General features: G+C 38.3%; 2 protein-coding genes across 8 annotated transcripts in view; one reads left to right on the top strand and one right to left on the bottom strand.

The window, feature by feature from the left end:
- The window catches only part of LOC139767242 (myogenesis-regulating glycosidase-like), a 19699-nt gene extending 7151 nt beyond the window's left edge, over positions 1–12548 (bottom strand). The window contains exons 1-10 of one of the 2 annotated variants that reach the window (XM_071696390.1): positions 12421–12548; positions 9372–9669; positions 6908–7039; positions 4855–5047; positions 4578–4737; positions 3866–4030; positions 2668–2841; positions 2354–2449; positions 1828–1923; positions 1006–1235 (exon numbers count right to left, since the gene is read on the bottom strand). In XM_071696390.1, the coding sequence (XP_071552491.1) occupies positions 1006–1235; positions 1828–1923; positions 2354–2449; positions 2668–2841; positions 3866–4030; positions 4578–4737; positions 4855–5047; positions 6908–7039; positions 9372–9582 (1457 nt within the window). In that variant the 5' untranslated portion in view covers positions 9583–9669; positions 12421–12548. The remainder of the gene's footprint in view (positions 1–1005; positions 1236–1827; positions 1924–2353; positions 2450–2667; positions 2842–3865; positions 4031–4577; positions 4738–4854; positions 5048–6907; positions 7040–9371; positions 9670–12420) is intronic. The other variant, XM_071696391.1, reaches the window with a different exon arrangement.
- Positions 11988–17090, top strand: LOC139767243 (uncharacterized). Of its 6 annotated transcripts, none has more exons than XR_011717021.1 (2): positions 11988–12211; positions 12425–12564. XR_011717021.1 is itself a non-coding variant. In XM_071696394.1 (2 exons), the coding sequence occupies exon 2, from the start codon at positions 14310–14312 to the stop codon at positions 15546–15548; it is 1239 nt and encodes a 412-aa protein (XP_071552495.1). In that variant the 5' UTR covers positions 12016–12188; positions 14243–14309; the 3' UTR covers positions 15549–17090. The 6 variants fall into 6 exon arrangements, 3 of the variants coding, with proteins under 3 accessions (XP_071552495.1, XP_071552493.1, XP_071552494.1); XR_011717022.1 differs by having other exon boundaries at positions 11988–12188; positions 12425–12562; XR_011717023.1 differs by having other exon boundaries at positions 12429–12562.

Raw genomic sequence — 17090 nt, 5'->3', positions numbered from 1 at the left:
TGAGATGTATAGGTATGTATATTTGCGTGTGTGGACGTGTATGTGGGTGGGTTGGGCCATTTTCTTTAGTCTGTTTCCTTGTGCTACCTCGCTTACGTGGGAGACAGCGATAAAGCAAAATATAAAAAAATAATAAGTAATACTAGTTAGACTTGCCAAGTAGCACACAGGAGGCCTGGCAACTAGCATATATGAGATGTCACAAGTAATAAATGTGAGACCTGGCAGGTATTACTGCGCAGGAAAATTTACTGTGTTCTCACAAGAACAGCTAAGTGAGAACTACCAAGTGTTAAGTGTAATCTGCCATGTAATAAGTAAGATTACCGAACATATAAATACTACTAGGAATCACAGGTGATACTGCTTCCCAGAACATGTAAGCACTGTAGAGTAGCATATAAGAGAACCAGTGAACAGCATATGTGAGGTTTTACTTGTAACATGGATAACTAGTGTTGAGGTACACAAGGTTAGAAGAGGTTAACAGCACATGTAGGAACTGTTAAGTAGTACTTGTGAGGACTGGTAACACTATGGACAAGAAACTGTCACTGAGTCTGTCAATTACGTGTTGAACATGAGCAAACTCAACATGAGCACAGGTTTGACCTTGATGAATGCTGGCTGTTGGGAAAATATACAGTAATTGATCAAAATCTTAGTGTCAGTTAAAACTACATTTGTTCTCGCTTGGGTAAACACTTTGACTGAATGCAACGTAGCTTCACTTGCATTCAATGCTAAGGCTTAACTACTGATCATATAAATCCTCTCTTTTTATACTCTAAAACTCAGTACTATTTATGCTCACATCTGTCAAAGAACTAATATCTATTTACAGATAAGCCATGGTTCTTTAACTGAATCTGCTGATGTCATACATTATTGTTTGGATACACTTAGAATAAGAGACAGACAAATATCCTCAGCTTGTTGGAGTTTGGTGATAAATAGATAAATCGGCAAGTAACCTTAGCTGATGGAGACAAGTGTAGAACTCACTTCAGGGTGTAAACATTGGGCCAGAGGCGTTGGTCGACATTCAGGGTGAAGACCTTGGGCAACCAAGAGGTCTCCCCAGCATCAAACTTGAAGCTGTCAATTCCTGTTTGATGGCGCAAGTCAAGTAGCCTCTTGGACCACCAGGCTGCTGCCTCGCTGTTGGTGAAATCAATGATTCCAGCACTTGACCCTTGCCACCATGAGGTCTTCTGTGTGTTGCCCTCTGAGTCCTAAGGGAAAAAGAAAGATAGCGGTGATTCAGATAGAGGTGATTCTAAATGATTCAAGCATTACTCAGTGATCCTGATGACTCAGGCATCCCTGGATGGCCCCAAGTGTACCTTGATGATCCACAACAATGCAGTGCTTCAGGTGTTCCATGATTATTTCATATTACTTCGGTTTTCCTGAATGAATTGGATAACACTGGGCATCTATAAATGGCTTCAGATGATGTCATTTGTTCGTAGATGACTTTAGGTGCATCTGTACATCCCCATGTTTTCTAAGATGGTCATTCATTATATCCTTTAGCTTCCTGAAATTATAAGAACCTGTTTCTTTGATGGCTTTACAGTAAGTGACCTGAGGATGAACCCAAATAATCTCAGGTGTCAGTAATAACCTCAGGGGTGGCTTGGTAACTTTACATTGTTCTAAGCATTATCTAGATGACTGTGTTTGACTGCAGAGCCCTGATTAATGCAACTATTTTCTACTTTTTTTCATCTGAGATGGCCTTGTTTAGGGCATGTTTTGTTGTGCCATGAAGGTCGCTAAAATAAAAGTGTTTCTAAGTAACCTTGCATGACAGGGACTAACCTTGATGAAGTAGCCCTGTTGGTCTGCATAGAAGAAGGATTCACAGTTGTCATTGATGAAGGGATGGATCCACAGCGTCACCCGGAATCCTTCATTCTACCATATATAAGGAGTGTCATCGTTGTGATATTACTGAGGACAACAAGATATTATCAAGTAAATATATGATGCTATCAGATAATTGTTTGTACCAGGAATATAAACAAGCTATTCTTGTTTCTGTGACACAATCTGTGAAGACTAAATAATGCAATCAGGCAAGGGCATAGTCACCATCATTAGTGAAACATGACTGAAAATTTTATGATTCCACCAAGTGATTATTTAACATCCATCAGTTTATCATATGATATTTGAAGTGGTAGCATAACATCATTAATGATTTTAAAAAGTGTCTGGTAATAAGGAAAGTGATGCTGTTCTGTTAACTGTGTTTCTGGCATCTGGTAAGGGCTGCTTTCTCATGCCATGTAGTAAGGGTAATCTTAACATACTATCTGGTGAGAGAGAGTGAGAAAGTACTAACGTGGAGCTGTTCCACCAGGCCTTGGGGTTCAGGGAAGCGCTCGGGGTTGAAGGCAGCATCACCATAGCATGTCTCCCAGTTGTCATCAATCTCAACCTGTGATGAATAGCATCAATTTTGCTTGGTCTCATAACCTGCTGTACTACTGTTTGAATCCCATAACCCTCTGCATTACTGTTTCGTCACCATGACCAGCCATTCAACTTCCAAAACCCCGATGACTCTCAAGTCCTGATGAAATTGTGTTAACCTTCCCGACTGCCGTTGAAACAATGTGCATTACCAAGGCATTAGTTCAAACTTTGGCAACTTACCTGACTGTTACTGAAGTTGTGCTGACTGATGGCTCTAGCAAAGTCAAGGACCCTGGAGTCATTAACATGGGTGTGGTACTGGGCCCATGTTGACCAGATGGGGTCCTGGATCATGCGTATGTCTGGTGTTCCCTTGGGCAATGAAAAAAACTTTGGAAAACTCACTTCATGTACCTAGAAGTGGAGAAAGAGTACGTCTCATTGGTAGTCACTGCTGTCTGCTAAGTCCAGCAGGTTGGACAAAGCTTGGAACACCTACGTCCAACTGGAGGTCTTGAAGAAATGCTCATTTTGCATAATGGTTGTTCAAATCTCTCCAGCTTTCCCTGTTCAAGAAACTATCTCATTCCCCAACCTTCAATGTAGAATTAAGGCTTATGCCCAAGAAAAATTGATTCAAATGTGTAAAGGTCAATCACAAAGGATTCTCACTATTATTCACTGTATCACAAAACTAAGAGAGCAGTTTTGTTTCTCTAAATCTACAGAGATGATTACATGTTGATGAATCACTTTAATTGGTACATGTTTAGCCACATCATGGATTACTTTAAAATGATAAAGTATCACAAGAACGACTCATTTTCTCATTCTGAAAGCCAGTGGAAGGGTTTCCTTATTCACCTCCCAAGCAGCTCGACTGCTGCACAAGAAACCGTTCTTATATTTCTATGTTGGACATTATGATACAATGGAGAAAAGATTTTGAAAAATTCTTTAGGGTCTTACCTCATACTGGCAGCCCTGCTTTCCTTATATACATTTTGCAATTCGCACAAAGCAAAGTATACAGTGTAGACTACCCTACCAAGACAACAAGAGCTGTAGTGCTCAGTTTGAAATTCATTGGACTCATCTGTAAAGATAATCTCTTTGCTGGGTATACCAATCCCTGTCAATACACATTGTAGTACAGAGCTGCTATCTGCCAACTACTTTTTCTATGTGAGTTAAAGAACCTATCTGCTTGGAATGTTGGAGTGAGCTTGGTTGGTGTGTCATTTGGAGTTATATTGTCAGCAGAAACAGAAGTAAGTGGTTGGTATAGCTATAGCCTCTGAAAACTCAGCCTTCTGGCAAAGGAAAAATTAAGTTTCTTGTAAGAGAAATTAACAAAATATATGATATATCAGGGTGGAAGGAAAGAGTTAAAGGATACAACTTTATGGTGTAGGGAGTAAAGGAAGGGGTTGTTGACCTTCCTAACATCATCAGCAGTGCAGAGGAAGTAGCTGAGGGTGAGGGGTGTTCCTGGAGCGACACTGAAGGGCAGCTGGTGTCGTGCTGCAAAACATAACTCATCTGCCATGGAGTCTTCGTCCTTGTCAGGCAAACTCAGGAAGAGGGGTGTCCCCTCTGCCACCTGAAACCGTGATAATGCTGAGTATGATGAGGTGAATACAACTGAAAAGGTTTGTTAAGGTACATGATAAAATCTACGCAGCAAAATCCAAGATCACTTAGAAGATTAGAAACTCACGATGGGACCTTGGACCAATTGGAAATATAAGTTGAGCAAGTTACAAACAAACAAACAGAACAAGCAAATTTAATTATCCATTTACAAATAACATCTAATATCTTTAAAGTAGGTGACAATGTATAAAATCATAATTAAACATGACAAGACTGGTAAAGAATCACAGTAACAGCTATTCAGAAATGATAATTCATAAGTGTTCCAAGGAAACTCTGTGACTCTCCAGGCTGTTTTTAACCCATGTATTCATTAGCATGCAGCTGAAATTGTTTGCTGCTTCCATGTGTAAAAAATGTAACTGGACATAAATCAGTGACTGATGATACAGCAGTGAATGATGCATCATCAACTGATTACAGTAACATTTTATAGGTTAAGTATTCATCCTGCTTACCCTATTGGTAGAGGACCTAACTCAGTAGGCACTCACCCTGACAGCCACACCCAAGGAGGAGATCCAATAAGCCTCCATCACTCCTCCATACCACTTGAGTCGGTTGCTAAGCATATCGGCAGTGACAAAGGCTGTTTCTGGGCGAGGTACCTGCTCGATGGGCCACGGCTGCGAAATCTGCTCTCCCCCACCATACCTGAGTGAGGGAAAGTGTGTGTGCTTGGAAGCAGTTTCTGAGAACTAAGCATCAAGTGACTGCTACTCCAACCAAAACCTTTCTACACACTACTCAAAAACTACTTTGCTCCCTTACCAGTGGCCCTCCAGCAGCACGCAGTCTTTCAGCTCTGGCAAGGAGGTGGTCCTCCAGGATACCTTCTGGCAGTGGTCATCTGTCGTCACAACCACACGAGCAATCCCAAAGTCCAGGCAGGAGTCTCCCTCTCCACACGCCTCACCTTCCACACCCTCGGGAAGGGTCAGGCCCCATGACACATGTGCCTCTCCTGCCAAGAGTGAGAGTCAGGGGTAAGAACTACTGCTAAGATATCACTTTTCATGTTTTAAAGTTGAACCAAGTTTTGTGCACAATATCTCTCATCTCTATTATATCTCATCATAATGTCCTTATCTTGTACAATATGAAACTGTCCTTACTCCACATCTAAGTCTTGGAAAATCCACTCCTATGGCCTTCATTCTGTTAGTATCTTGCAGCACATTTATATTATGCTCCTGCATGTCAGCTGTCCACTTATTTATGTCTCCCAAGGGATACAATATTTAAAAAGTTTTTTCTCGCTTTGGTTAAGCTGCCAGTAACTTGATTACTCCTCATTGTCCTCTTACCTACCTCAACATGGACTTTTCCATCTCCAGTATTCTGCACTTTTGGTACCACATATTCTCAACCCTCTCTTCAATTTATTTTATTTATTTTATTATACTTTGTCGCTGTCTCCCGCGTTTGCGAGGTAGCGCAAGGAAACAGACGAAAGAAATGGCCCAACCCCCCCCCCCATACACATGTATATACATACGTCCACACACGCAAATATACATACCTACACAGCTTTCCATGGTTTACTCTCTTCAATATCAATTAAATATCCTGCTAGGTATTTCTCTCTTACACATCAACACATTCCTCAAGGCTTTCACGTTTTGAAAGTTTCTCTTCCATCTTTTGGAGTGCATTATCTGCATATATTAACCAACAGCTGTCATTCTTTTTCAGACCTATGCCTCGTCCTATATTTGAGACCAAGACCTCCATCAAAGATCCATGCAGATGACATCCCACAACCATAAGGACGTAACACACCCTTGGCTCACCCTAGCCTCAGCTTTACCTTCACACACAAGCACACACCGAAAACCTTGCAGTCTATCCCTTAGTCCTTCCTGTAAGTTGCACTGAAAGTATCCAAATTTTTTTTTTTTTCCATTTCATAGCTATTCAAATAGTAAATATTTCCATACTCATGATCAGGCCACGCCATGAAAATTTGCACACTCCCTCTCTTTGCTGATCAACTACAATCCTTTTAATTCCCTCAGTCACAGATCATTATGCCTGTTTTCTACCATAAACTATTCTTTTCCTGGTTCGTAATGATAATCATGATGCCTTTGTTGTCACTCACTGATGCAGCCACAGAAACAATGGAACAGAAGTAAGACCATTCTGAAGGTAAGTTTAGGCTGCAGCTTTGCCAGCCAGAATATAGCATGAGATTATATAACTTCCAGAACCAATGGGCTGCCGCAATATCCATAAGCTATCATACATTACCAGGATTTCTTGTAGTAAATGGTGCCCTACAAGTTAGCATAGTCACCGTCACTGTTTATAGTTACATTTTCTACAGTAAAGGACATAATCATTCCAGTCCTGAACACTATAAGGTAATCTGTGATCCTCAACACTTCTCTAGTCTATATAGGCATCGCCAAGCTCTGCCAGCAGGTGGTGAGACCGCAAGTGAGAGGTCACCTTTGACAGGGCCGTATCTTCATTTGACTACGGAAAGAAGTACAGTTCCATGGAGGAATTTCCCTTGGAAAAGGAGCCCCCCTTAGATGGTAGTTTGCTTTCGCGTGAAAGGCAGCCTCAAGTTCGCAGATGCCCAGTAAGAGGCCGTCTTGGTGGGTCTGTTGAACTCCCATACCTACTGCATGAAACACAAGTAGAGCGCCTCCTAAGCCGCTCACACTAGACCTTCTCTCAGCCCTACAGTCACTCACATTATGCATCTTCCTGACAACAGCAGCTGACCCCTAGACTATGATTGCGTGACTCCCTTCGAGAGCCTGATGCCTCTATCTTGGCTGTTTGACTTCCTCCATGAAGATATACAATTTACCTTTCAGATGGCGGAAGTGGATGGTCTGAGAATCCATAGTAAGGATGTTGTAAGGAGTCTTGACTTGCAGTAGAGCCCAGGACACTTCCAGCAGGATGAATGCCACACATCCTGCCAACATCCTGGTTCCTGCTGAGGGAGAATGGTTATGAATAACAGTAGCACTTGGGTCTACCTGTCAAACCTGTGTTTAAGACTTGTGCTATGCTCCATATTAAGGCCACCTTAGGCATAGATATCTTTAAGAGCTTAGTAAGGGGGAGCATATATGTTAAGTTTGAATGGAAAAAACTGGAGGAAGTGAAGTGTTTTAGATATCTGGGAGTGGATTTGGCAGTGGATGGAACCATGGAAGTGGAAGTGAGTCACAGGGTGGGGGAGGGGGCAAAGGCTCTGGGAGTGTTGAAGAATGTGTGGAAGGGGAGAACGTTATCTCAGAGAGCAAAAATGGGTATGTTTGAAGGAATAGTGGTTCCAACAATGTTGTATGGTTGTGAGGCATGGGCTATAGACAGGGTTGTGCGGAGGACGGTGGATGTGTTGGAAATGAGATGTTTTAGGACAATATGTAGCATGAGTTGGTTTGATCAAGTAAGTAATGAAAGAGTAAGAGGGATGTGTGGTAATAAAAAGAGTGTGGTTGAGAGAGCAGAGGAGGGTGTATTGAAATGGTTTTGTCACATAGAGAGAATAAGTGAGGAAATATTGACAAAGAGGATATATGTGTCAGAGGTGTTGGGAACAAGGAGAAATGGGAGACCAAATAGAAGGTGTAAGGATGGAGTGAAAAAGATTTTGAGCGAGCGGGGCCTGAACATACAGGAGGGTGAAAGGCATGCAAGGAATAGAGTGAACTGGAACGATGAGGTATATCGGGGTCGGCGTGCTGTCAATGGATTGAACCAGGGCATGTGAAGCGTGTAGGGTAAATCATGGAAAGTTTTGTGGGGCTTGAATCAAGGAAGGGAGCTGTGGTTTCGGTGCATTACACATGACAGCTAGAGACTGAGTGTGAACGAAAGTGGCCTTTGTTGTCTTTTCCTAGCGCTACCTCGCGCGCACCCGGGGGAAGGGGGATGACATTTCGTGTGTGGCGGGGTGGCGGCGAGAATAGATGAAGGCAGCATGTATGAATATGTACATGTGTATATATGTATATATCTGTGTATGTATACGTTGAAATGTACAAGTATGTATATGTGCGTGTGTGGGCGTTTATGTATATACATGTGTATGTGGGTGGGTTGGGTCATTCCTTCGTCTGTTTCCTTGCGCTACCTCGCTAACCCGGGAGACAGCGACAAAGTATAATAATAATAATAATAATAATAATAATAATAACAATAATATATATATATATATATATATATATATATATATATATATATATGTGTGTGTGTGTGTGTGTGTGATGGAAAGTGCCTGTGCTTCTGACTGTCCAATCAGAACAGATATAAAGTTCAATCAATGCTAAAAATGAGCCTAATGAGTAAATTACACATGAGCGATACTGAGATATTCATAGGCTTCATTTGAATACACAAATGCCTCATTTGATAGAGTAATTACTGACACTAACTACGAAGCTTCGAGCTTAACTCTCAAAGGGCCGCTGCGATCATTGTTAATCACCGCCAAAGTCTATTTCACCTGGAAAGTTATGGTCACTGATATATTATCTTCAGATTCAAGCATCTTCCCAAACATACAATGGTCACAAAACTTTGATATATTTTTATACATTTAGTACCATCTAGAGCTAGCAACTACAAACCTCCCTCGGGTTGTACTGCCACACAACAGTTTGACCCTCGTAGAGTTCGATTGACAGCCATGTCTTCCTTCTTGACCCTCGTGATCAAAACGAGTAACAGATTGATAATATATTAATCAACGTAGGTTGATGATTCATACACATGACGATCGACTATAAACAAACTATATTTTCTCTGTTGTTAAGTGGGTAGATTGCCTGTGGTAGGCATGTTAAACAGGTCTCAGAGACCCACTGAAAGGCTGTGAGTGTGGTATGCAAGATAGCTGAAATTTCCTCTCCTGACATTGTACCGACCTTGAGGTGTAACGTTACTGATTGTGCTGTCCTTGGTGAGAGAGTGCCAGACGTGGCCAACACACTTCCATTCTTTCTTTAACAAATTCGATTTTTTTCTTCTTAATGCAGTGAGGCCTTATTGTCGTAGGGAATATGAGTACCTCATATGAATCATTACATTCTAAGATTCATTGAATGGAGTAATAGTATATTAATCCATGCAGTACAACTGTGCGCATCATTGTGGTTCCTATCGCATTTAACTGCTGCACTCTGAACAAATCTATATTCACACACACACACACACACACACACACATATATATATATATATATATATATATATATATATATATATATATATATATATATATATATATATATATAAGGCATATTAAAAGAAATCTCTTACCTGCCATGTTGGGAGAAAAGCAGTTACTGTTGCTGCGGAGGACCGGCGTCCGTCTGTTTGTGAATGAAGCTCCCCACCAGGAGGGATCGCCAAGGGGTGGCCAGGCTGGGTGCATTGCCTCATAACGCATGAAGTTCCTCCCACACTCATGAGAGTGTGACATATGATGCTGTTGTCGTCTCCCAGGACTATGCAAGGTCGTAGCTACCATGACTTAGAGAAAGTGCATACACACACACATACACACAATGACCCTCGTGGTCATCAGCACATACCAGATCATGCACATGGCAGTCATCTGCAACAAGCATACACATACGTTTTCATCATTATATACATCTACAGATGATTATGTACACATTAATACAACTATATGCAAACATAGAAACATATACATGAGAGCTGATCATATTATTCATCATATTCACAACACACACGCACCCACCCCAGAGCCCACTATACCACGGGCAACCCTGTGCTTAATTCTTAATTCATATGCAGTTCTCAGGGGTACAAGATTTTAGAAATAGTCTTTCCCTGTTTGATTTTCATAATTGCATATAAAAGAAAATGGTACTATCAAAGTATTTAGTTAATCTTTGAATAATCATTTAATTTTCTCTACTTCATCTCTATCATAGAAAATATCCTTAACTCCGTTTCTAAAGCGATAGGAAAGGTCAAGTATGTATACATACACGTCTTTTGGTAATCAATTTTGAAATGATGGTATTTAGTAAAGGTGTCAGAAACGAAGTGTTGGTTCGGTTCAATGGCATTATTCCAAGGCGGCTGATCACCACGACGATCATTCACCAATTTTAAACCTGAGTGTCAGACGAGACAAGAGTCTACGATTCAGTTTCATTAAAGCGATCCAAGCACGTATATTATAAATTGATAGGTGAATATATGACACCTGTCCAAAACTGCTAAAGTCAAAAACAAGGGTCATGCCGATTGTTCAAGTTGTTCTTTCTTATAAAAAAGACATTTGAAAAGTATTTTGACAAGAAAATTATACGTAATTAATCATACAACTTTAGCAAAAAAAATCTAATTTTACATTACTTCATTTCATCTTCTATTTTATTTAATAATTAAAAATTAACATGGTATAAAAATAGTTGTGTAAACACCAAGCTAACCCGAGAAACTATTTTTTGTTTTCTAATTATATTAACCTACGTGTATATCTTTCTATACTATACTCAGCTCTTCCTCTATGTCCTCGGGATGGATAATGTGGATATGTGCATCCATCTCTCGGGCACGTATTTTGCAGAAACGGGAATGACCGAGGAAGAAACACAGTGGCATTATTTGATAACAACACATACCCTTCAAGATTCACAGTCCATGCCTACAAACGTATATATCTATATACACTTTCCCCACTTAATTAGTGCGAAAATGATGGTGTAGGTAATGGTTCCCAAAAGACTATTGTTTAGGATGAATGACTTTAATAATCTTATGCTAATCAATTATGTGCAGCACATCCAAGTTGACGTCTCTGGGGTAGTAACATATGACATAAGCCTTTTCATCCCCCTCCCTGATATCACCTGCTCCTCATTCTTGTCCATTTGCTGACCTTGGTTGGAACCGGCTCACACTGTGAATACCAAGTTTCCCAGCTCGGCACAGAATCAAGCGCTCCGTCAGTTTCCTTGCGCTACCCCGCTGACGCGGGAAACAGCGATGAAGTATGATGAATTCTGTATATATATATATATATATATATATATATATATATATATATATATATATATACATATATATATATATATATATATATATATATATATATATATATATATATATATATATATATATATATATACATATATATATATATGCAACAATCACCACTGGAAAGAGAAAATAACGACGGTGAGTACTTTCGTTTATTACATCTTCAGACAGATTTGGTGAGGTACAAGTATTGGGGTCCTTAAAAGCACAGAGTTAGTATTGAGGCGGGGCAGCATAATCCTTGTGGAGTGCAAGTGAGCACTGATTACGTGACCTGACATCTGACCTTCCTCTCTTTATATTGTGTGGGGACAGGTTTATTCTGGGGGATTCTTCTTAATTATTTCATTTAACAGTTTATTGTATATGAAATGACAAAAAGACATATTTACATTTGATCAAATGTGTCAAAGATCGATCATGATTCAGTTACATTGTCACTGAAACAATTTTATCATGATATAAATATACTTTTTGGTCATTCTAAATGTGACAAACTGTTAAATGAAGAATTATCAAAAAGTGTCCCCCTGAATAAACCTGTCCACGTACAATGTAAAGAGAGGAAGGTCAGATACCAGGTCACGTAATTATTGCCCACTTGCACTCCACGAGGATTATGCTGCCCTCCTTCATTACTACCTCTGTGCTTTTAAGGACACCAATACTTGTATCGCCCCCAATCTGTCTGAAGATGTATTAATCTGTATTTTCTCTTCTCAGTGGTGAATGTTCCCCCAAATTAACATTTTGAAAATCATGCACCCTCCTGTCCCTCATCATTTCGTATTTCAATAGAAATAATTTTTGTTTCCTTTCTATGAAGATTATCACCCATTGTAATACCAAACCATAGTTTTACCAGTTTTATTTACTAGGTAGATATTATGGCGACAGTCTTGACGTTTATTTTGGATTTTGTTTACATGGAAACTCCAGCTGATCTGACGTGATGAATCTGAACGCTGAGTATTTATGAATACTAATTCCATTGCTAATTTCATATGATACGCCCTCATACAACGTCACTACAGATACTGCAATCAGTTCATAGCCACAGTGTGTATCATTAGTATTACAAGGTAATGCGTGTTCCAGATTAGTAATATCTAACAGTGAGGTCAGAGGGAATGTATTGTGCTGTGTACGGTCTAAGTTGTTTAAAAACTATAAATCTGTCAACATAGGTAATATGGATAATCAACAAACATTCAGTAAAACCTTTCATGCTTAAAGACTAATGGTAAAGATATCGGAAACTGTCCTCTTTTAAGACATTGTCTCTACTTACCCAGGTAGGTTGACGAGGATGCATGGCAGATGTGTCCAGACCTGATTAGTGGGAACTAGGAGAGCAGAGATCACGCAACGTCTTGTAACATGTATTAATAAGGTTTTACATTAGATGTAAGCCTTAAAGATTTTGGGTTGGGATGTAGTTGCTAAGTTACGTTGAAAAAGAATGATGATGAACTTTGTCAAATAATTGAGTGACATTATCACGAGATCTCGGGTGAACTCTTATATGTTGGTTCTGAAACTTGTAAAAGTCAGGAATCATTACTGGTTCTGGAAACACAATCAGTATGTTACTTAACGAATTATTTTGTTACTCAGAATAAATTCTGACTGAAGCTTTTGAATTTGGAGTCCTTTCTTTCTCTTAGTGGTTATATATGGAACTTTCCAAATGCCATCTTAATCAAGCAACTTTATTGAGAAACATCTGTACAGGAAAAAAATTTAGTGCTAGAAATGAGAAGTTTTAGATTGATTAGTGATGAAAATGATGCATATTAATGTTACCAATAAAACAGTTTTTGTATTTGAGTCATTTTGTCTTAATTTGGTAGTAAATTTTCTTGAGAATAAAATATGAGTGTTGGGGTATGATTTTGAGCATTATTTTTTAAATTCTATTACTGTTTGAACATGTAATATAATATAATTTCGTATAGAATAGTAGAGTTTCATTGAAGATGATAGAGTGACAGGAAAGCATGATGAGGATCAATAGTCTTACTTTAGAGTGATACATTGCAAAGTATACCAGACATCCTTTATTTCAGCATGACACATGCCAAATAATGCAAATATAGCAGTCAACACACTGGGTGACTACAGGTGTTTTGTTGACTTTTATGTTATTTAACTCTGCATTTCCCTTCATCTTCAGAACCTTCCCCTATGTTGATGTATTTACTATCATAGATTGCAATCAAGCATCCCAGATGTAATTCATACTCTACAATGAATTGTATCATTCCATGATAAAATCTGTTAGATTCCAGAATTGGTAAGGTGACAGAGCTACACTTAATCATACCCATATTTTTTTTATTCCGCAATAGAAATGAGGCAACAGTGAGAAGGGCTCTGAAATTTAGGGAAATTGTGATGTTAATAGTAGCATGTCAAACACTTGTAGACTGTAAGACAGCCTCTTAAAACTGTTATCAAACATCATACATATTTCAGTGTGGTTTCAGCGAGTACCAACTTTAAAATTCCTATGATTGCCCTTTTTTTCATTGAGCAGTGTTTTATTTGTATCTTTTAGGCTTATTGGACCAACACTATGTTATATTTTACATAATTCTAATTGTATTGATGTGTTAACTTGTTTCTGGCTGGACTGTTGTTGACTTGAAAATGTTTGGAAAGTACATAAAGATGAGAGCTTTCTTTCATTTGAAATCATGGAATTTCCTTATTTAGTCATGAGATATCTGTTGAAATAATCATAGAATTTTTGTCTTTAGAGAGTATGAATATAGAATTTTTGTCTTTAGAGAGTATGAATCCTAGTAGGTACAGGATGTACTACCTTCAGAATTGTTTGACTGGTCCTTAAGGAGCAGGCTGCTTACTATCATATAGATGAGGAATCTGGGTGGTGGACTGAAAAGAAATGCAAAGAAAACTCTGGTAATCTTGTTTACTTCAAACTCTGGTAATCTTTTTTAGTTAAGTGACACCATTTCATACAATGTTTATTTCTTGAAAATTTACTTGTATTTCGGTGTATTATGTGTTCTCATTAGAATTCTGAAATATAGCGTGTTATGTTTTTGTGTTGTATCACATGCGTTTAAAGTAAACTATATTTCCAGATGTTGCTCTGAATTCACACCATCCATTGTCTGGAGTAGGCAGTGGAACAATAAGACGACTATCAAGATGGTCAAGTCTTCCCTTAAGAGAACACCTCAGGAGTACAGATGTGAAAATTGTGGAAAATTGTTTCCAAAAAAATGTCAGTTAAAAGTGCATAGTGCTGTTCATGTAGGAGAAGAATCTTTAAGCTGTAATGAATGTGAGGAAAAGTTTGATTTATTGGAACATCTCCAAAAGCATATGGCTTTGCACAGAAAGAAACCAGAAGATAAAAAGAGATATAAATGTGAAGAATGTGGAAAGTACTTTGCTGTAAAGAAGAGTTTTGAAAAACATGTTGTTATACATAAGAAGTCTGGAAAGAAAGAAAAATTCAAATGTAGAAATTGTGGGAAACAGTTTGGTCTTGAGAAAATTCTTCTGAAACATATGATTCTGCATACCACAAAGACTATAAAGAGAGAAAGATTTAAGTGTCATGAATGTAGAAAAATATTCTTTAATAAGAATAACCTAGATAAACATAAGCTTTTACACACTGATAAAGAGAGGGTCATATGTGAGGATTGTGGAAAACAGTATTTTGGTGATGACAGTATCCATAAAACTGAATTATTGCAGAAAGGAGTGAAAAAGTTTAAATGTGAAGAGTGTATCAAACAGTTTGTTTACAGTGACAAACATAAACACACAGAACAAGAAGAAAGTAAGAGTACCTTTGTATGTGTGGAATGTGGTAGATATTTCACTTGTGAAAAAGATCTTAATATACATATGATTGTGCATGTTAAAGTGGAGGATAGTCCTTCCATGAATGAGTTAACACACAAAGAAGAATTTAAATTCTTTTGCGAGGAGTGTGATAAGTCATTTGCTTACTTTGTGGACCTCCGCCAGCATAGATATTTATATCACAACAAAGAGAGAAAGTTCAGATGTGAAGAGTGTGGGAAGGCATTTCTGTCAAATGGTAATTTGACGCAGCATAAAAACATTCACACTAAAGCAAAGCAATTCATATGTGAGATTTGTGGAAAACTATTTAATCAAAAGAGCAACTGCAAGACTCATATGCTTGTGCATACTAAAGAAAAGAGGTTCAAATGTAATGAATGTGGTAAACAGTTTGCTCACAAACATTATCTGAAAAATCACATACGTATCCACACAAAACATAGAATGCCTGCTCTCCGAAAAGAAAAACATATGTATGCATGCGAAGAATGTGGTATTCTGTATAAGCAGAAATGTGATTTAATCGCTCATAGCCTAATTCACTATCAAGATATAGTGTGGGTATAATGAAAAAAGCTAACTGTGCCCATAAACTGAGCCATTTCAACTTATAGCCCTACTATGAAACTTTCTCCTAGAAATATATATTTTGGAAAGAACGCTGGGCTGTTATCAGTTAATAAAATGACACATTTCATAACTCAATTATTAAGAAACAATGACTAGAAAGTAAAGTTTACAATTGATAATTTTACATATGAATAGATTAATCACTTTTTCCTGTTGAATTTTTAACCTGTCAATATATACTTTGCTCTGAAATTTGAATGTATGCATCTTGCAAATGTATATTCATCCAAATTTAAACAAGCATCTGAATTTGGCATTTAGATATGTATGAAAAGCTAGAAATTCAACATGAAATGCAATCACAATATTTGCTTACAGATGTATGTAATGTATTAATGCAGCTTGAATGTTGAAGATGTGTAAACTTCCAAAACCAATGTGTAGCACTTTAAAGTACCACTAACCTGGAGCATGAATTCTTGGTAAATAATCTCATTATTCATTTAATGCTTTTTATATAATATAAGTGCATATGTTACAAAAGCGATTGTATTTAAACCTACATTGATTTCATAAATACTTTGTTTAGCTTGGTTCTGACTCATTGGTGCTACTCTGCAATGTAGCATACCGCAATTGGTTTGGTTACAGCTCATTTGCACCCTCTCCCAGCATTTAGCTACACCTACATCAACCCTAGAGTATGCCTGTACTATTACTCTACCAACTTTATCTTCAATACTCGGATGTGACGAAAGCACCTTTATCAGCACTCATCAACAAAGTTTGGCTATGCCCTACATTACTTTTGGAATATGTCTCTACCAGCACTTATCTACGATGCCCGCTATGCCTTCAATAGCATATCTCTGTAGTACCTGAATATATCTTCAGCATCACTCGTCTCCAGTGCCCAGGTATACTATCTCTGTACCTGTTCACAATGCCTGGCTATGCTCCTTGACATCTGCCTACACCTTCAACAGGACTTGTATACATTGCCCTGCTGTGCCCACAGTAGTACTTATTCACAGTGCCTGGCTATGCCATCTATAGTTCCTGAGTAACTCTTCCAGGATTACAGGCAGCCACCTACAATAGACTGATGAGTATTTTGCTAGAAACATGTACTGTCTGCAACTATGATGATCCATCTGCAAATCATGACTAGAGAGCCAAGATGCTTGGCTGAAGCTGCTGCATCCAACAATAAATAAGGGATGTGTTGCAGAATTTATTCTTGCTGGTTCCAGCTGTGGAGTCACATCACTAAGGGAGGTTGGTGTGTTATGTCTGCATAACTGAGGTGATAGATTACCGGCTTTTACAAAATTGATAATCCCTCAGTTAACACTTAGTTTTGATAGTTACTCTACATTCATGATGGTATTATTTATATAAATTTGTGCTACAAGTGAGGTGGTGTATCTAAATGTGTTTTTCTGGTTGGTTGTTTTTTCTGCATCCCTGATCTTTGGAGTCATGTTTGTTTGATATATATATTCTTGTTCTTGTGCATGTAAATAAAAAGATTTTTAC

The sequence above is a fragment of the Panulirus ornatus genome, chromosome 59, assembly GCF_036320965.1.
Source record: "Panulirus ornatus isolate Po-2019 chromosome 59, ASM3632096v1, whole genome shotgun sequence".
Lineage (NCBI taxonomy): Eukaryota > Metazoa > Arthropoda > Malacostraca > Decapoda > Palinuridae > Panulirus > Panulirus ornatus.
Note: the sequence above shows the minus strand (reverse complement) of the source record. Positions and strands in the feature narration are given on the sequence as shown.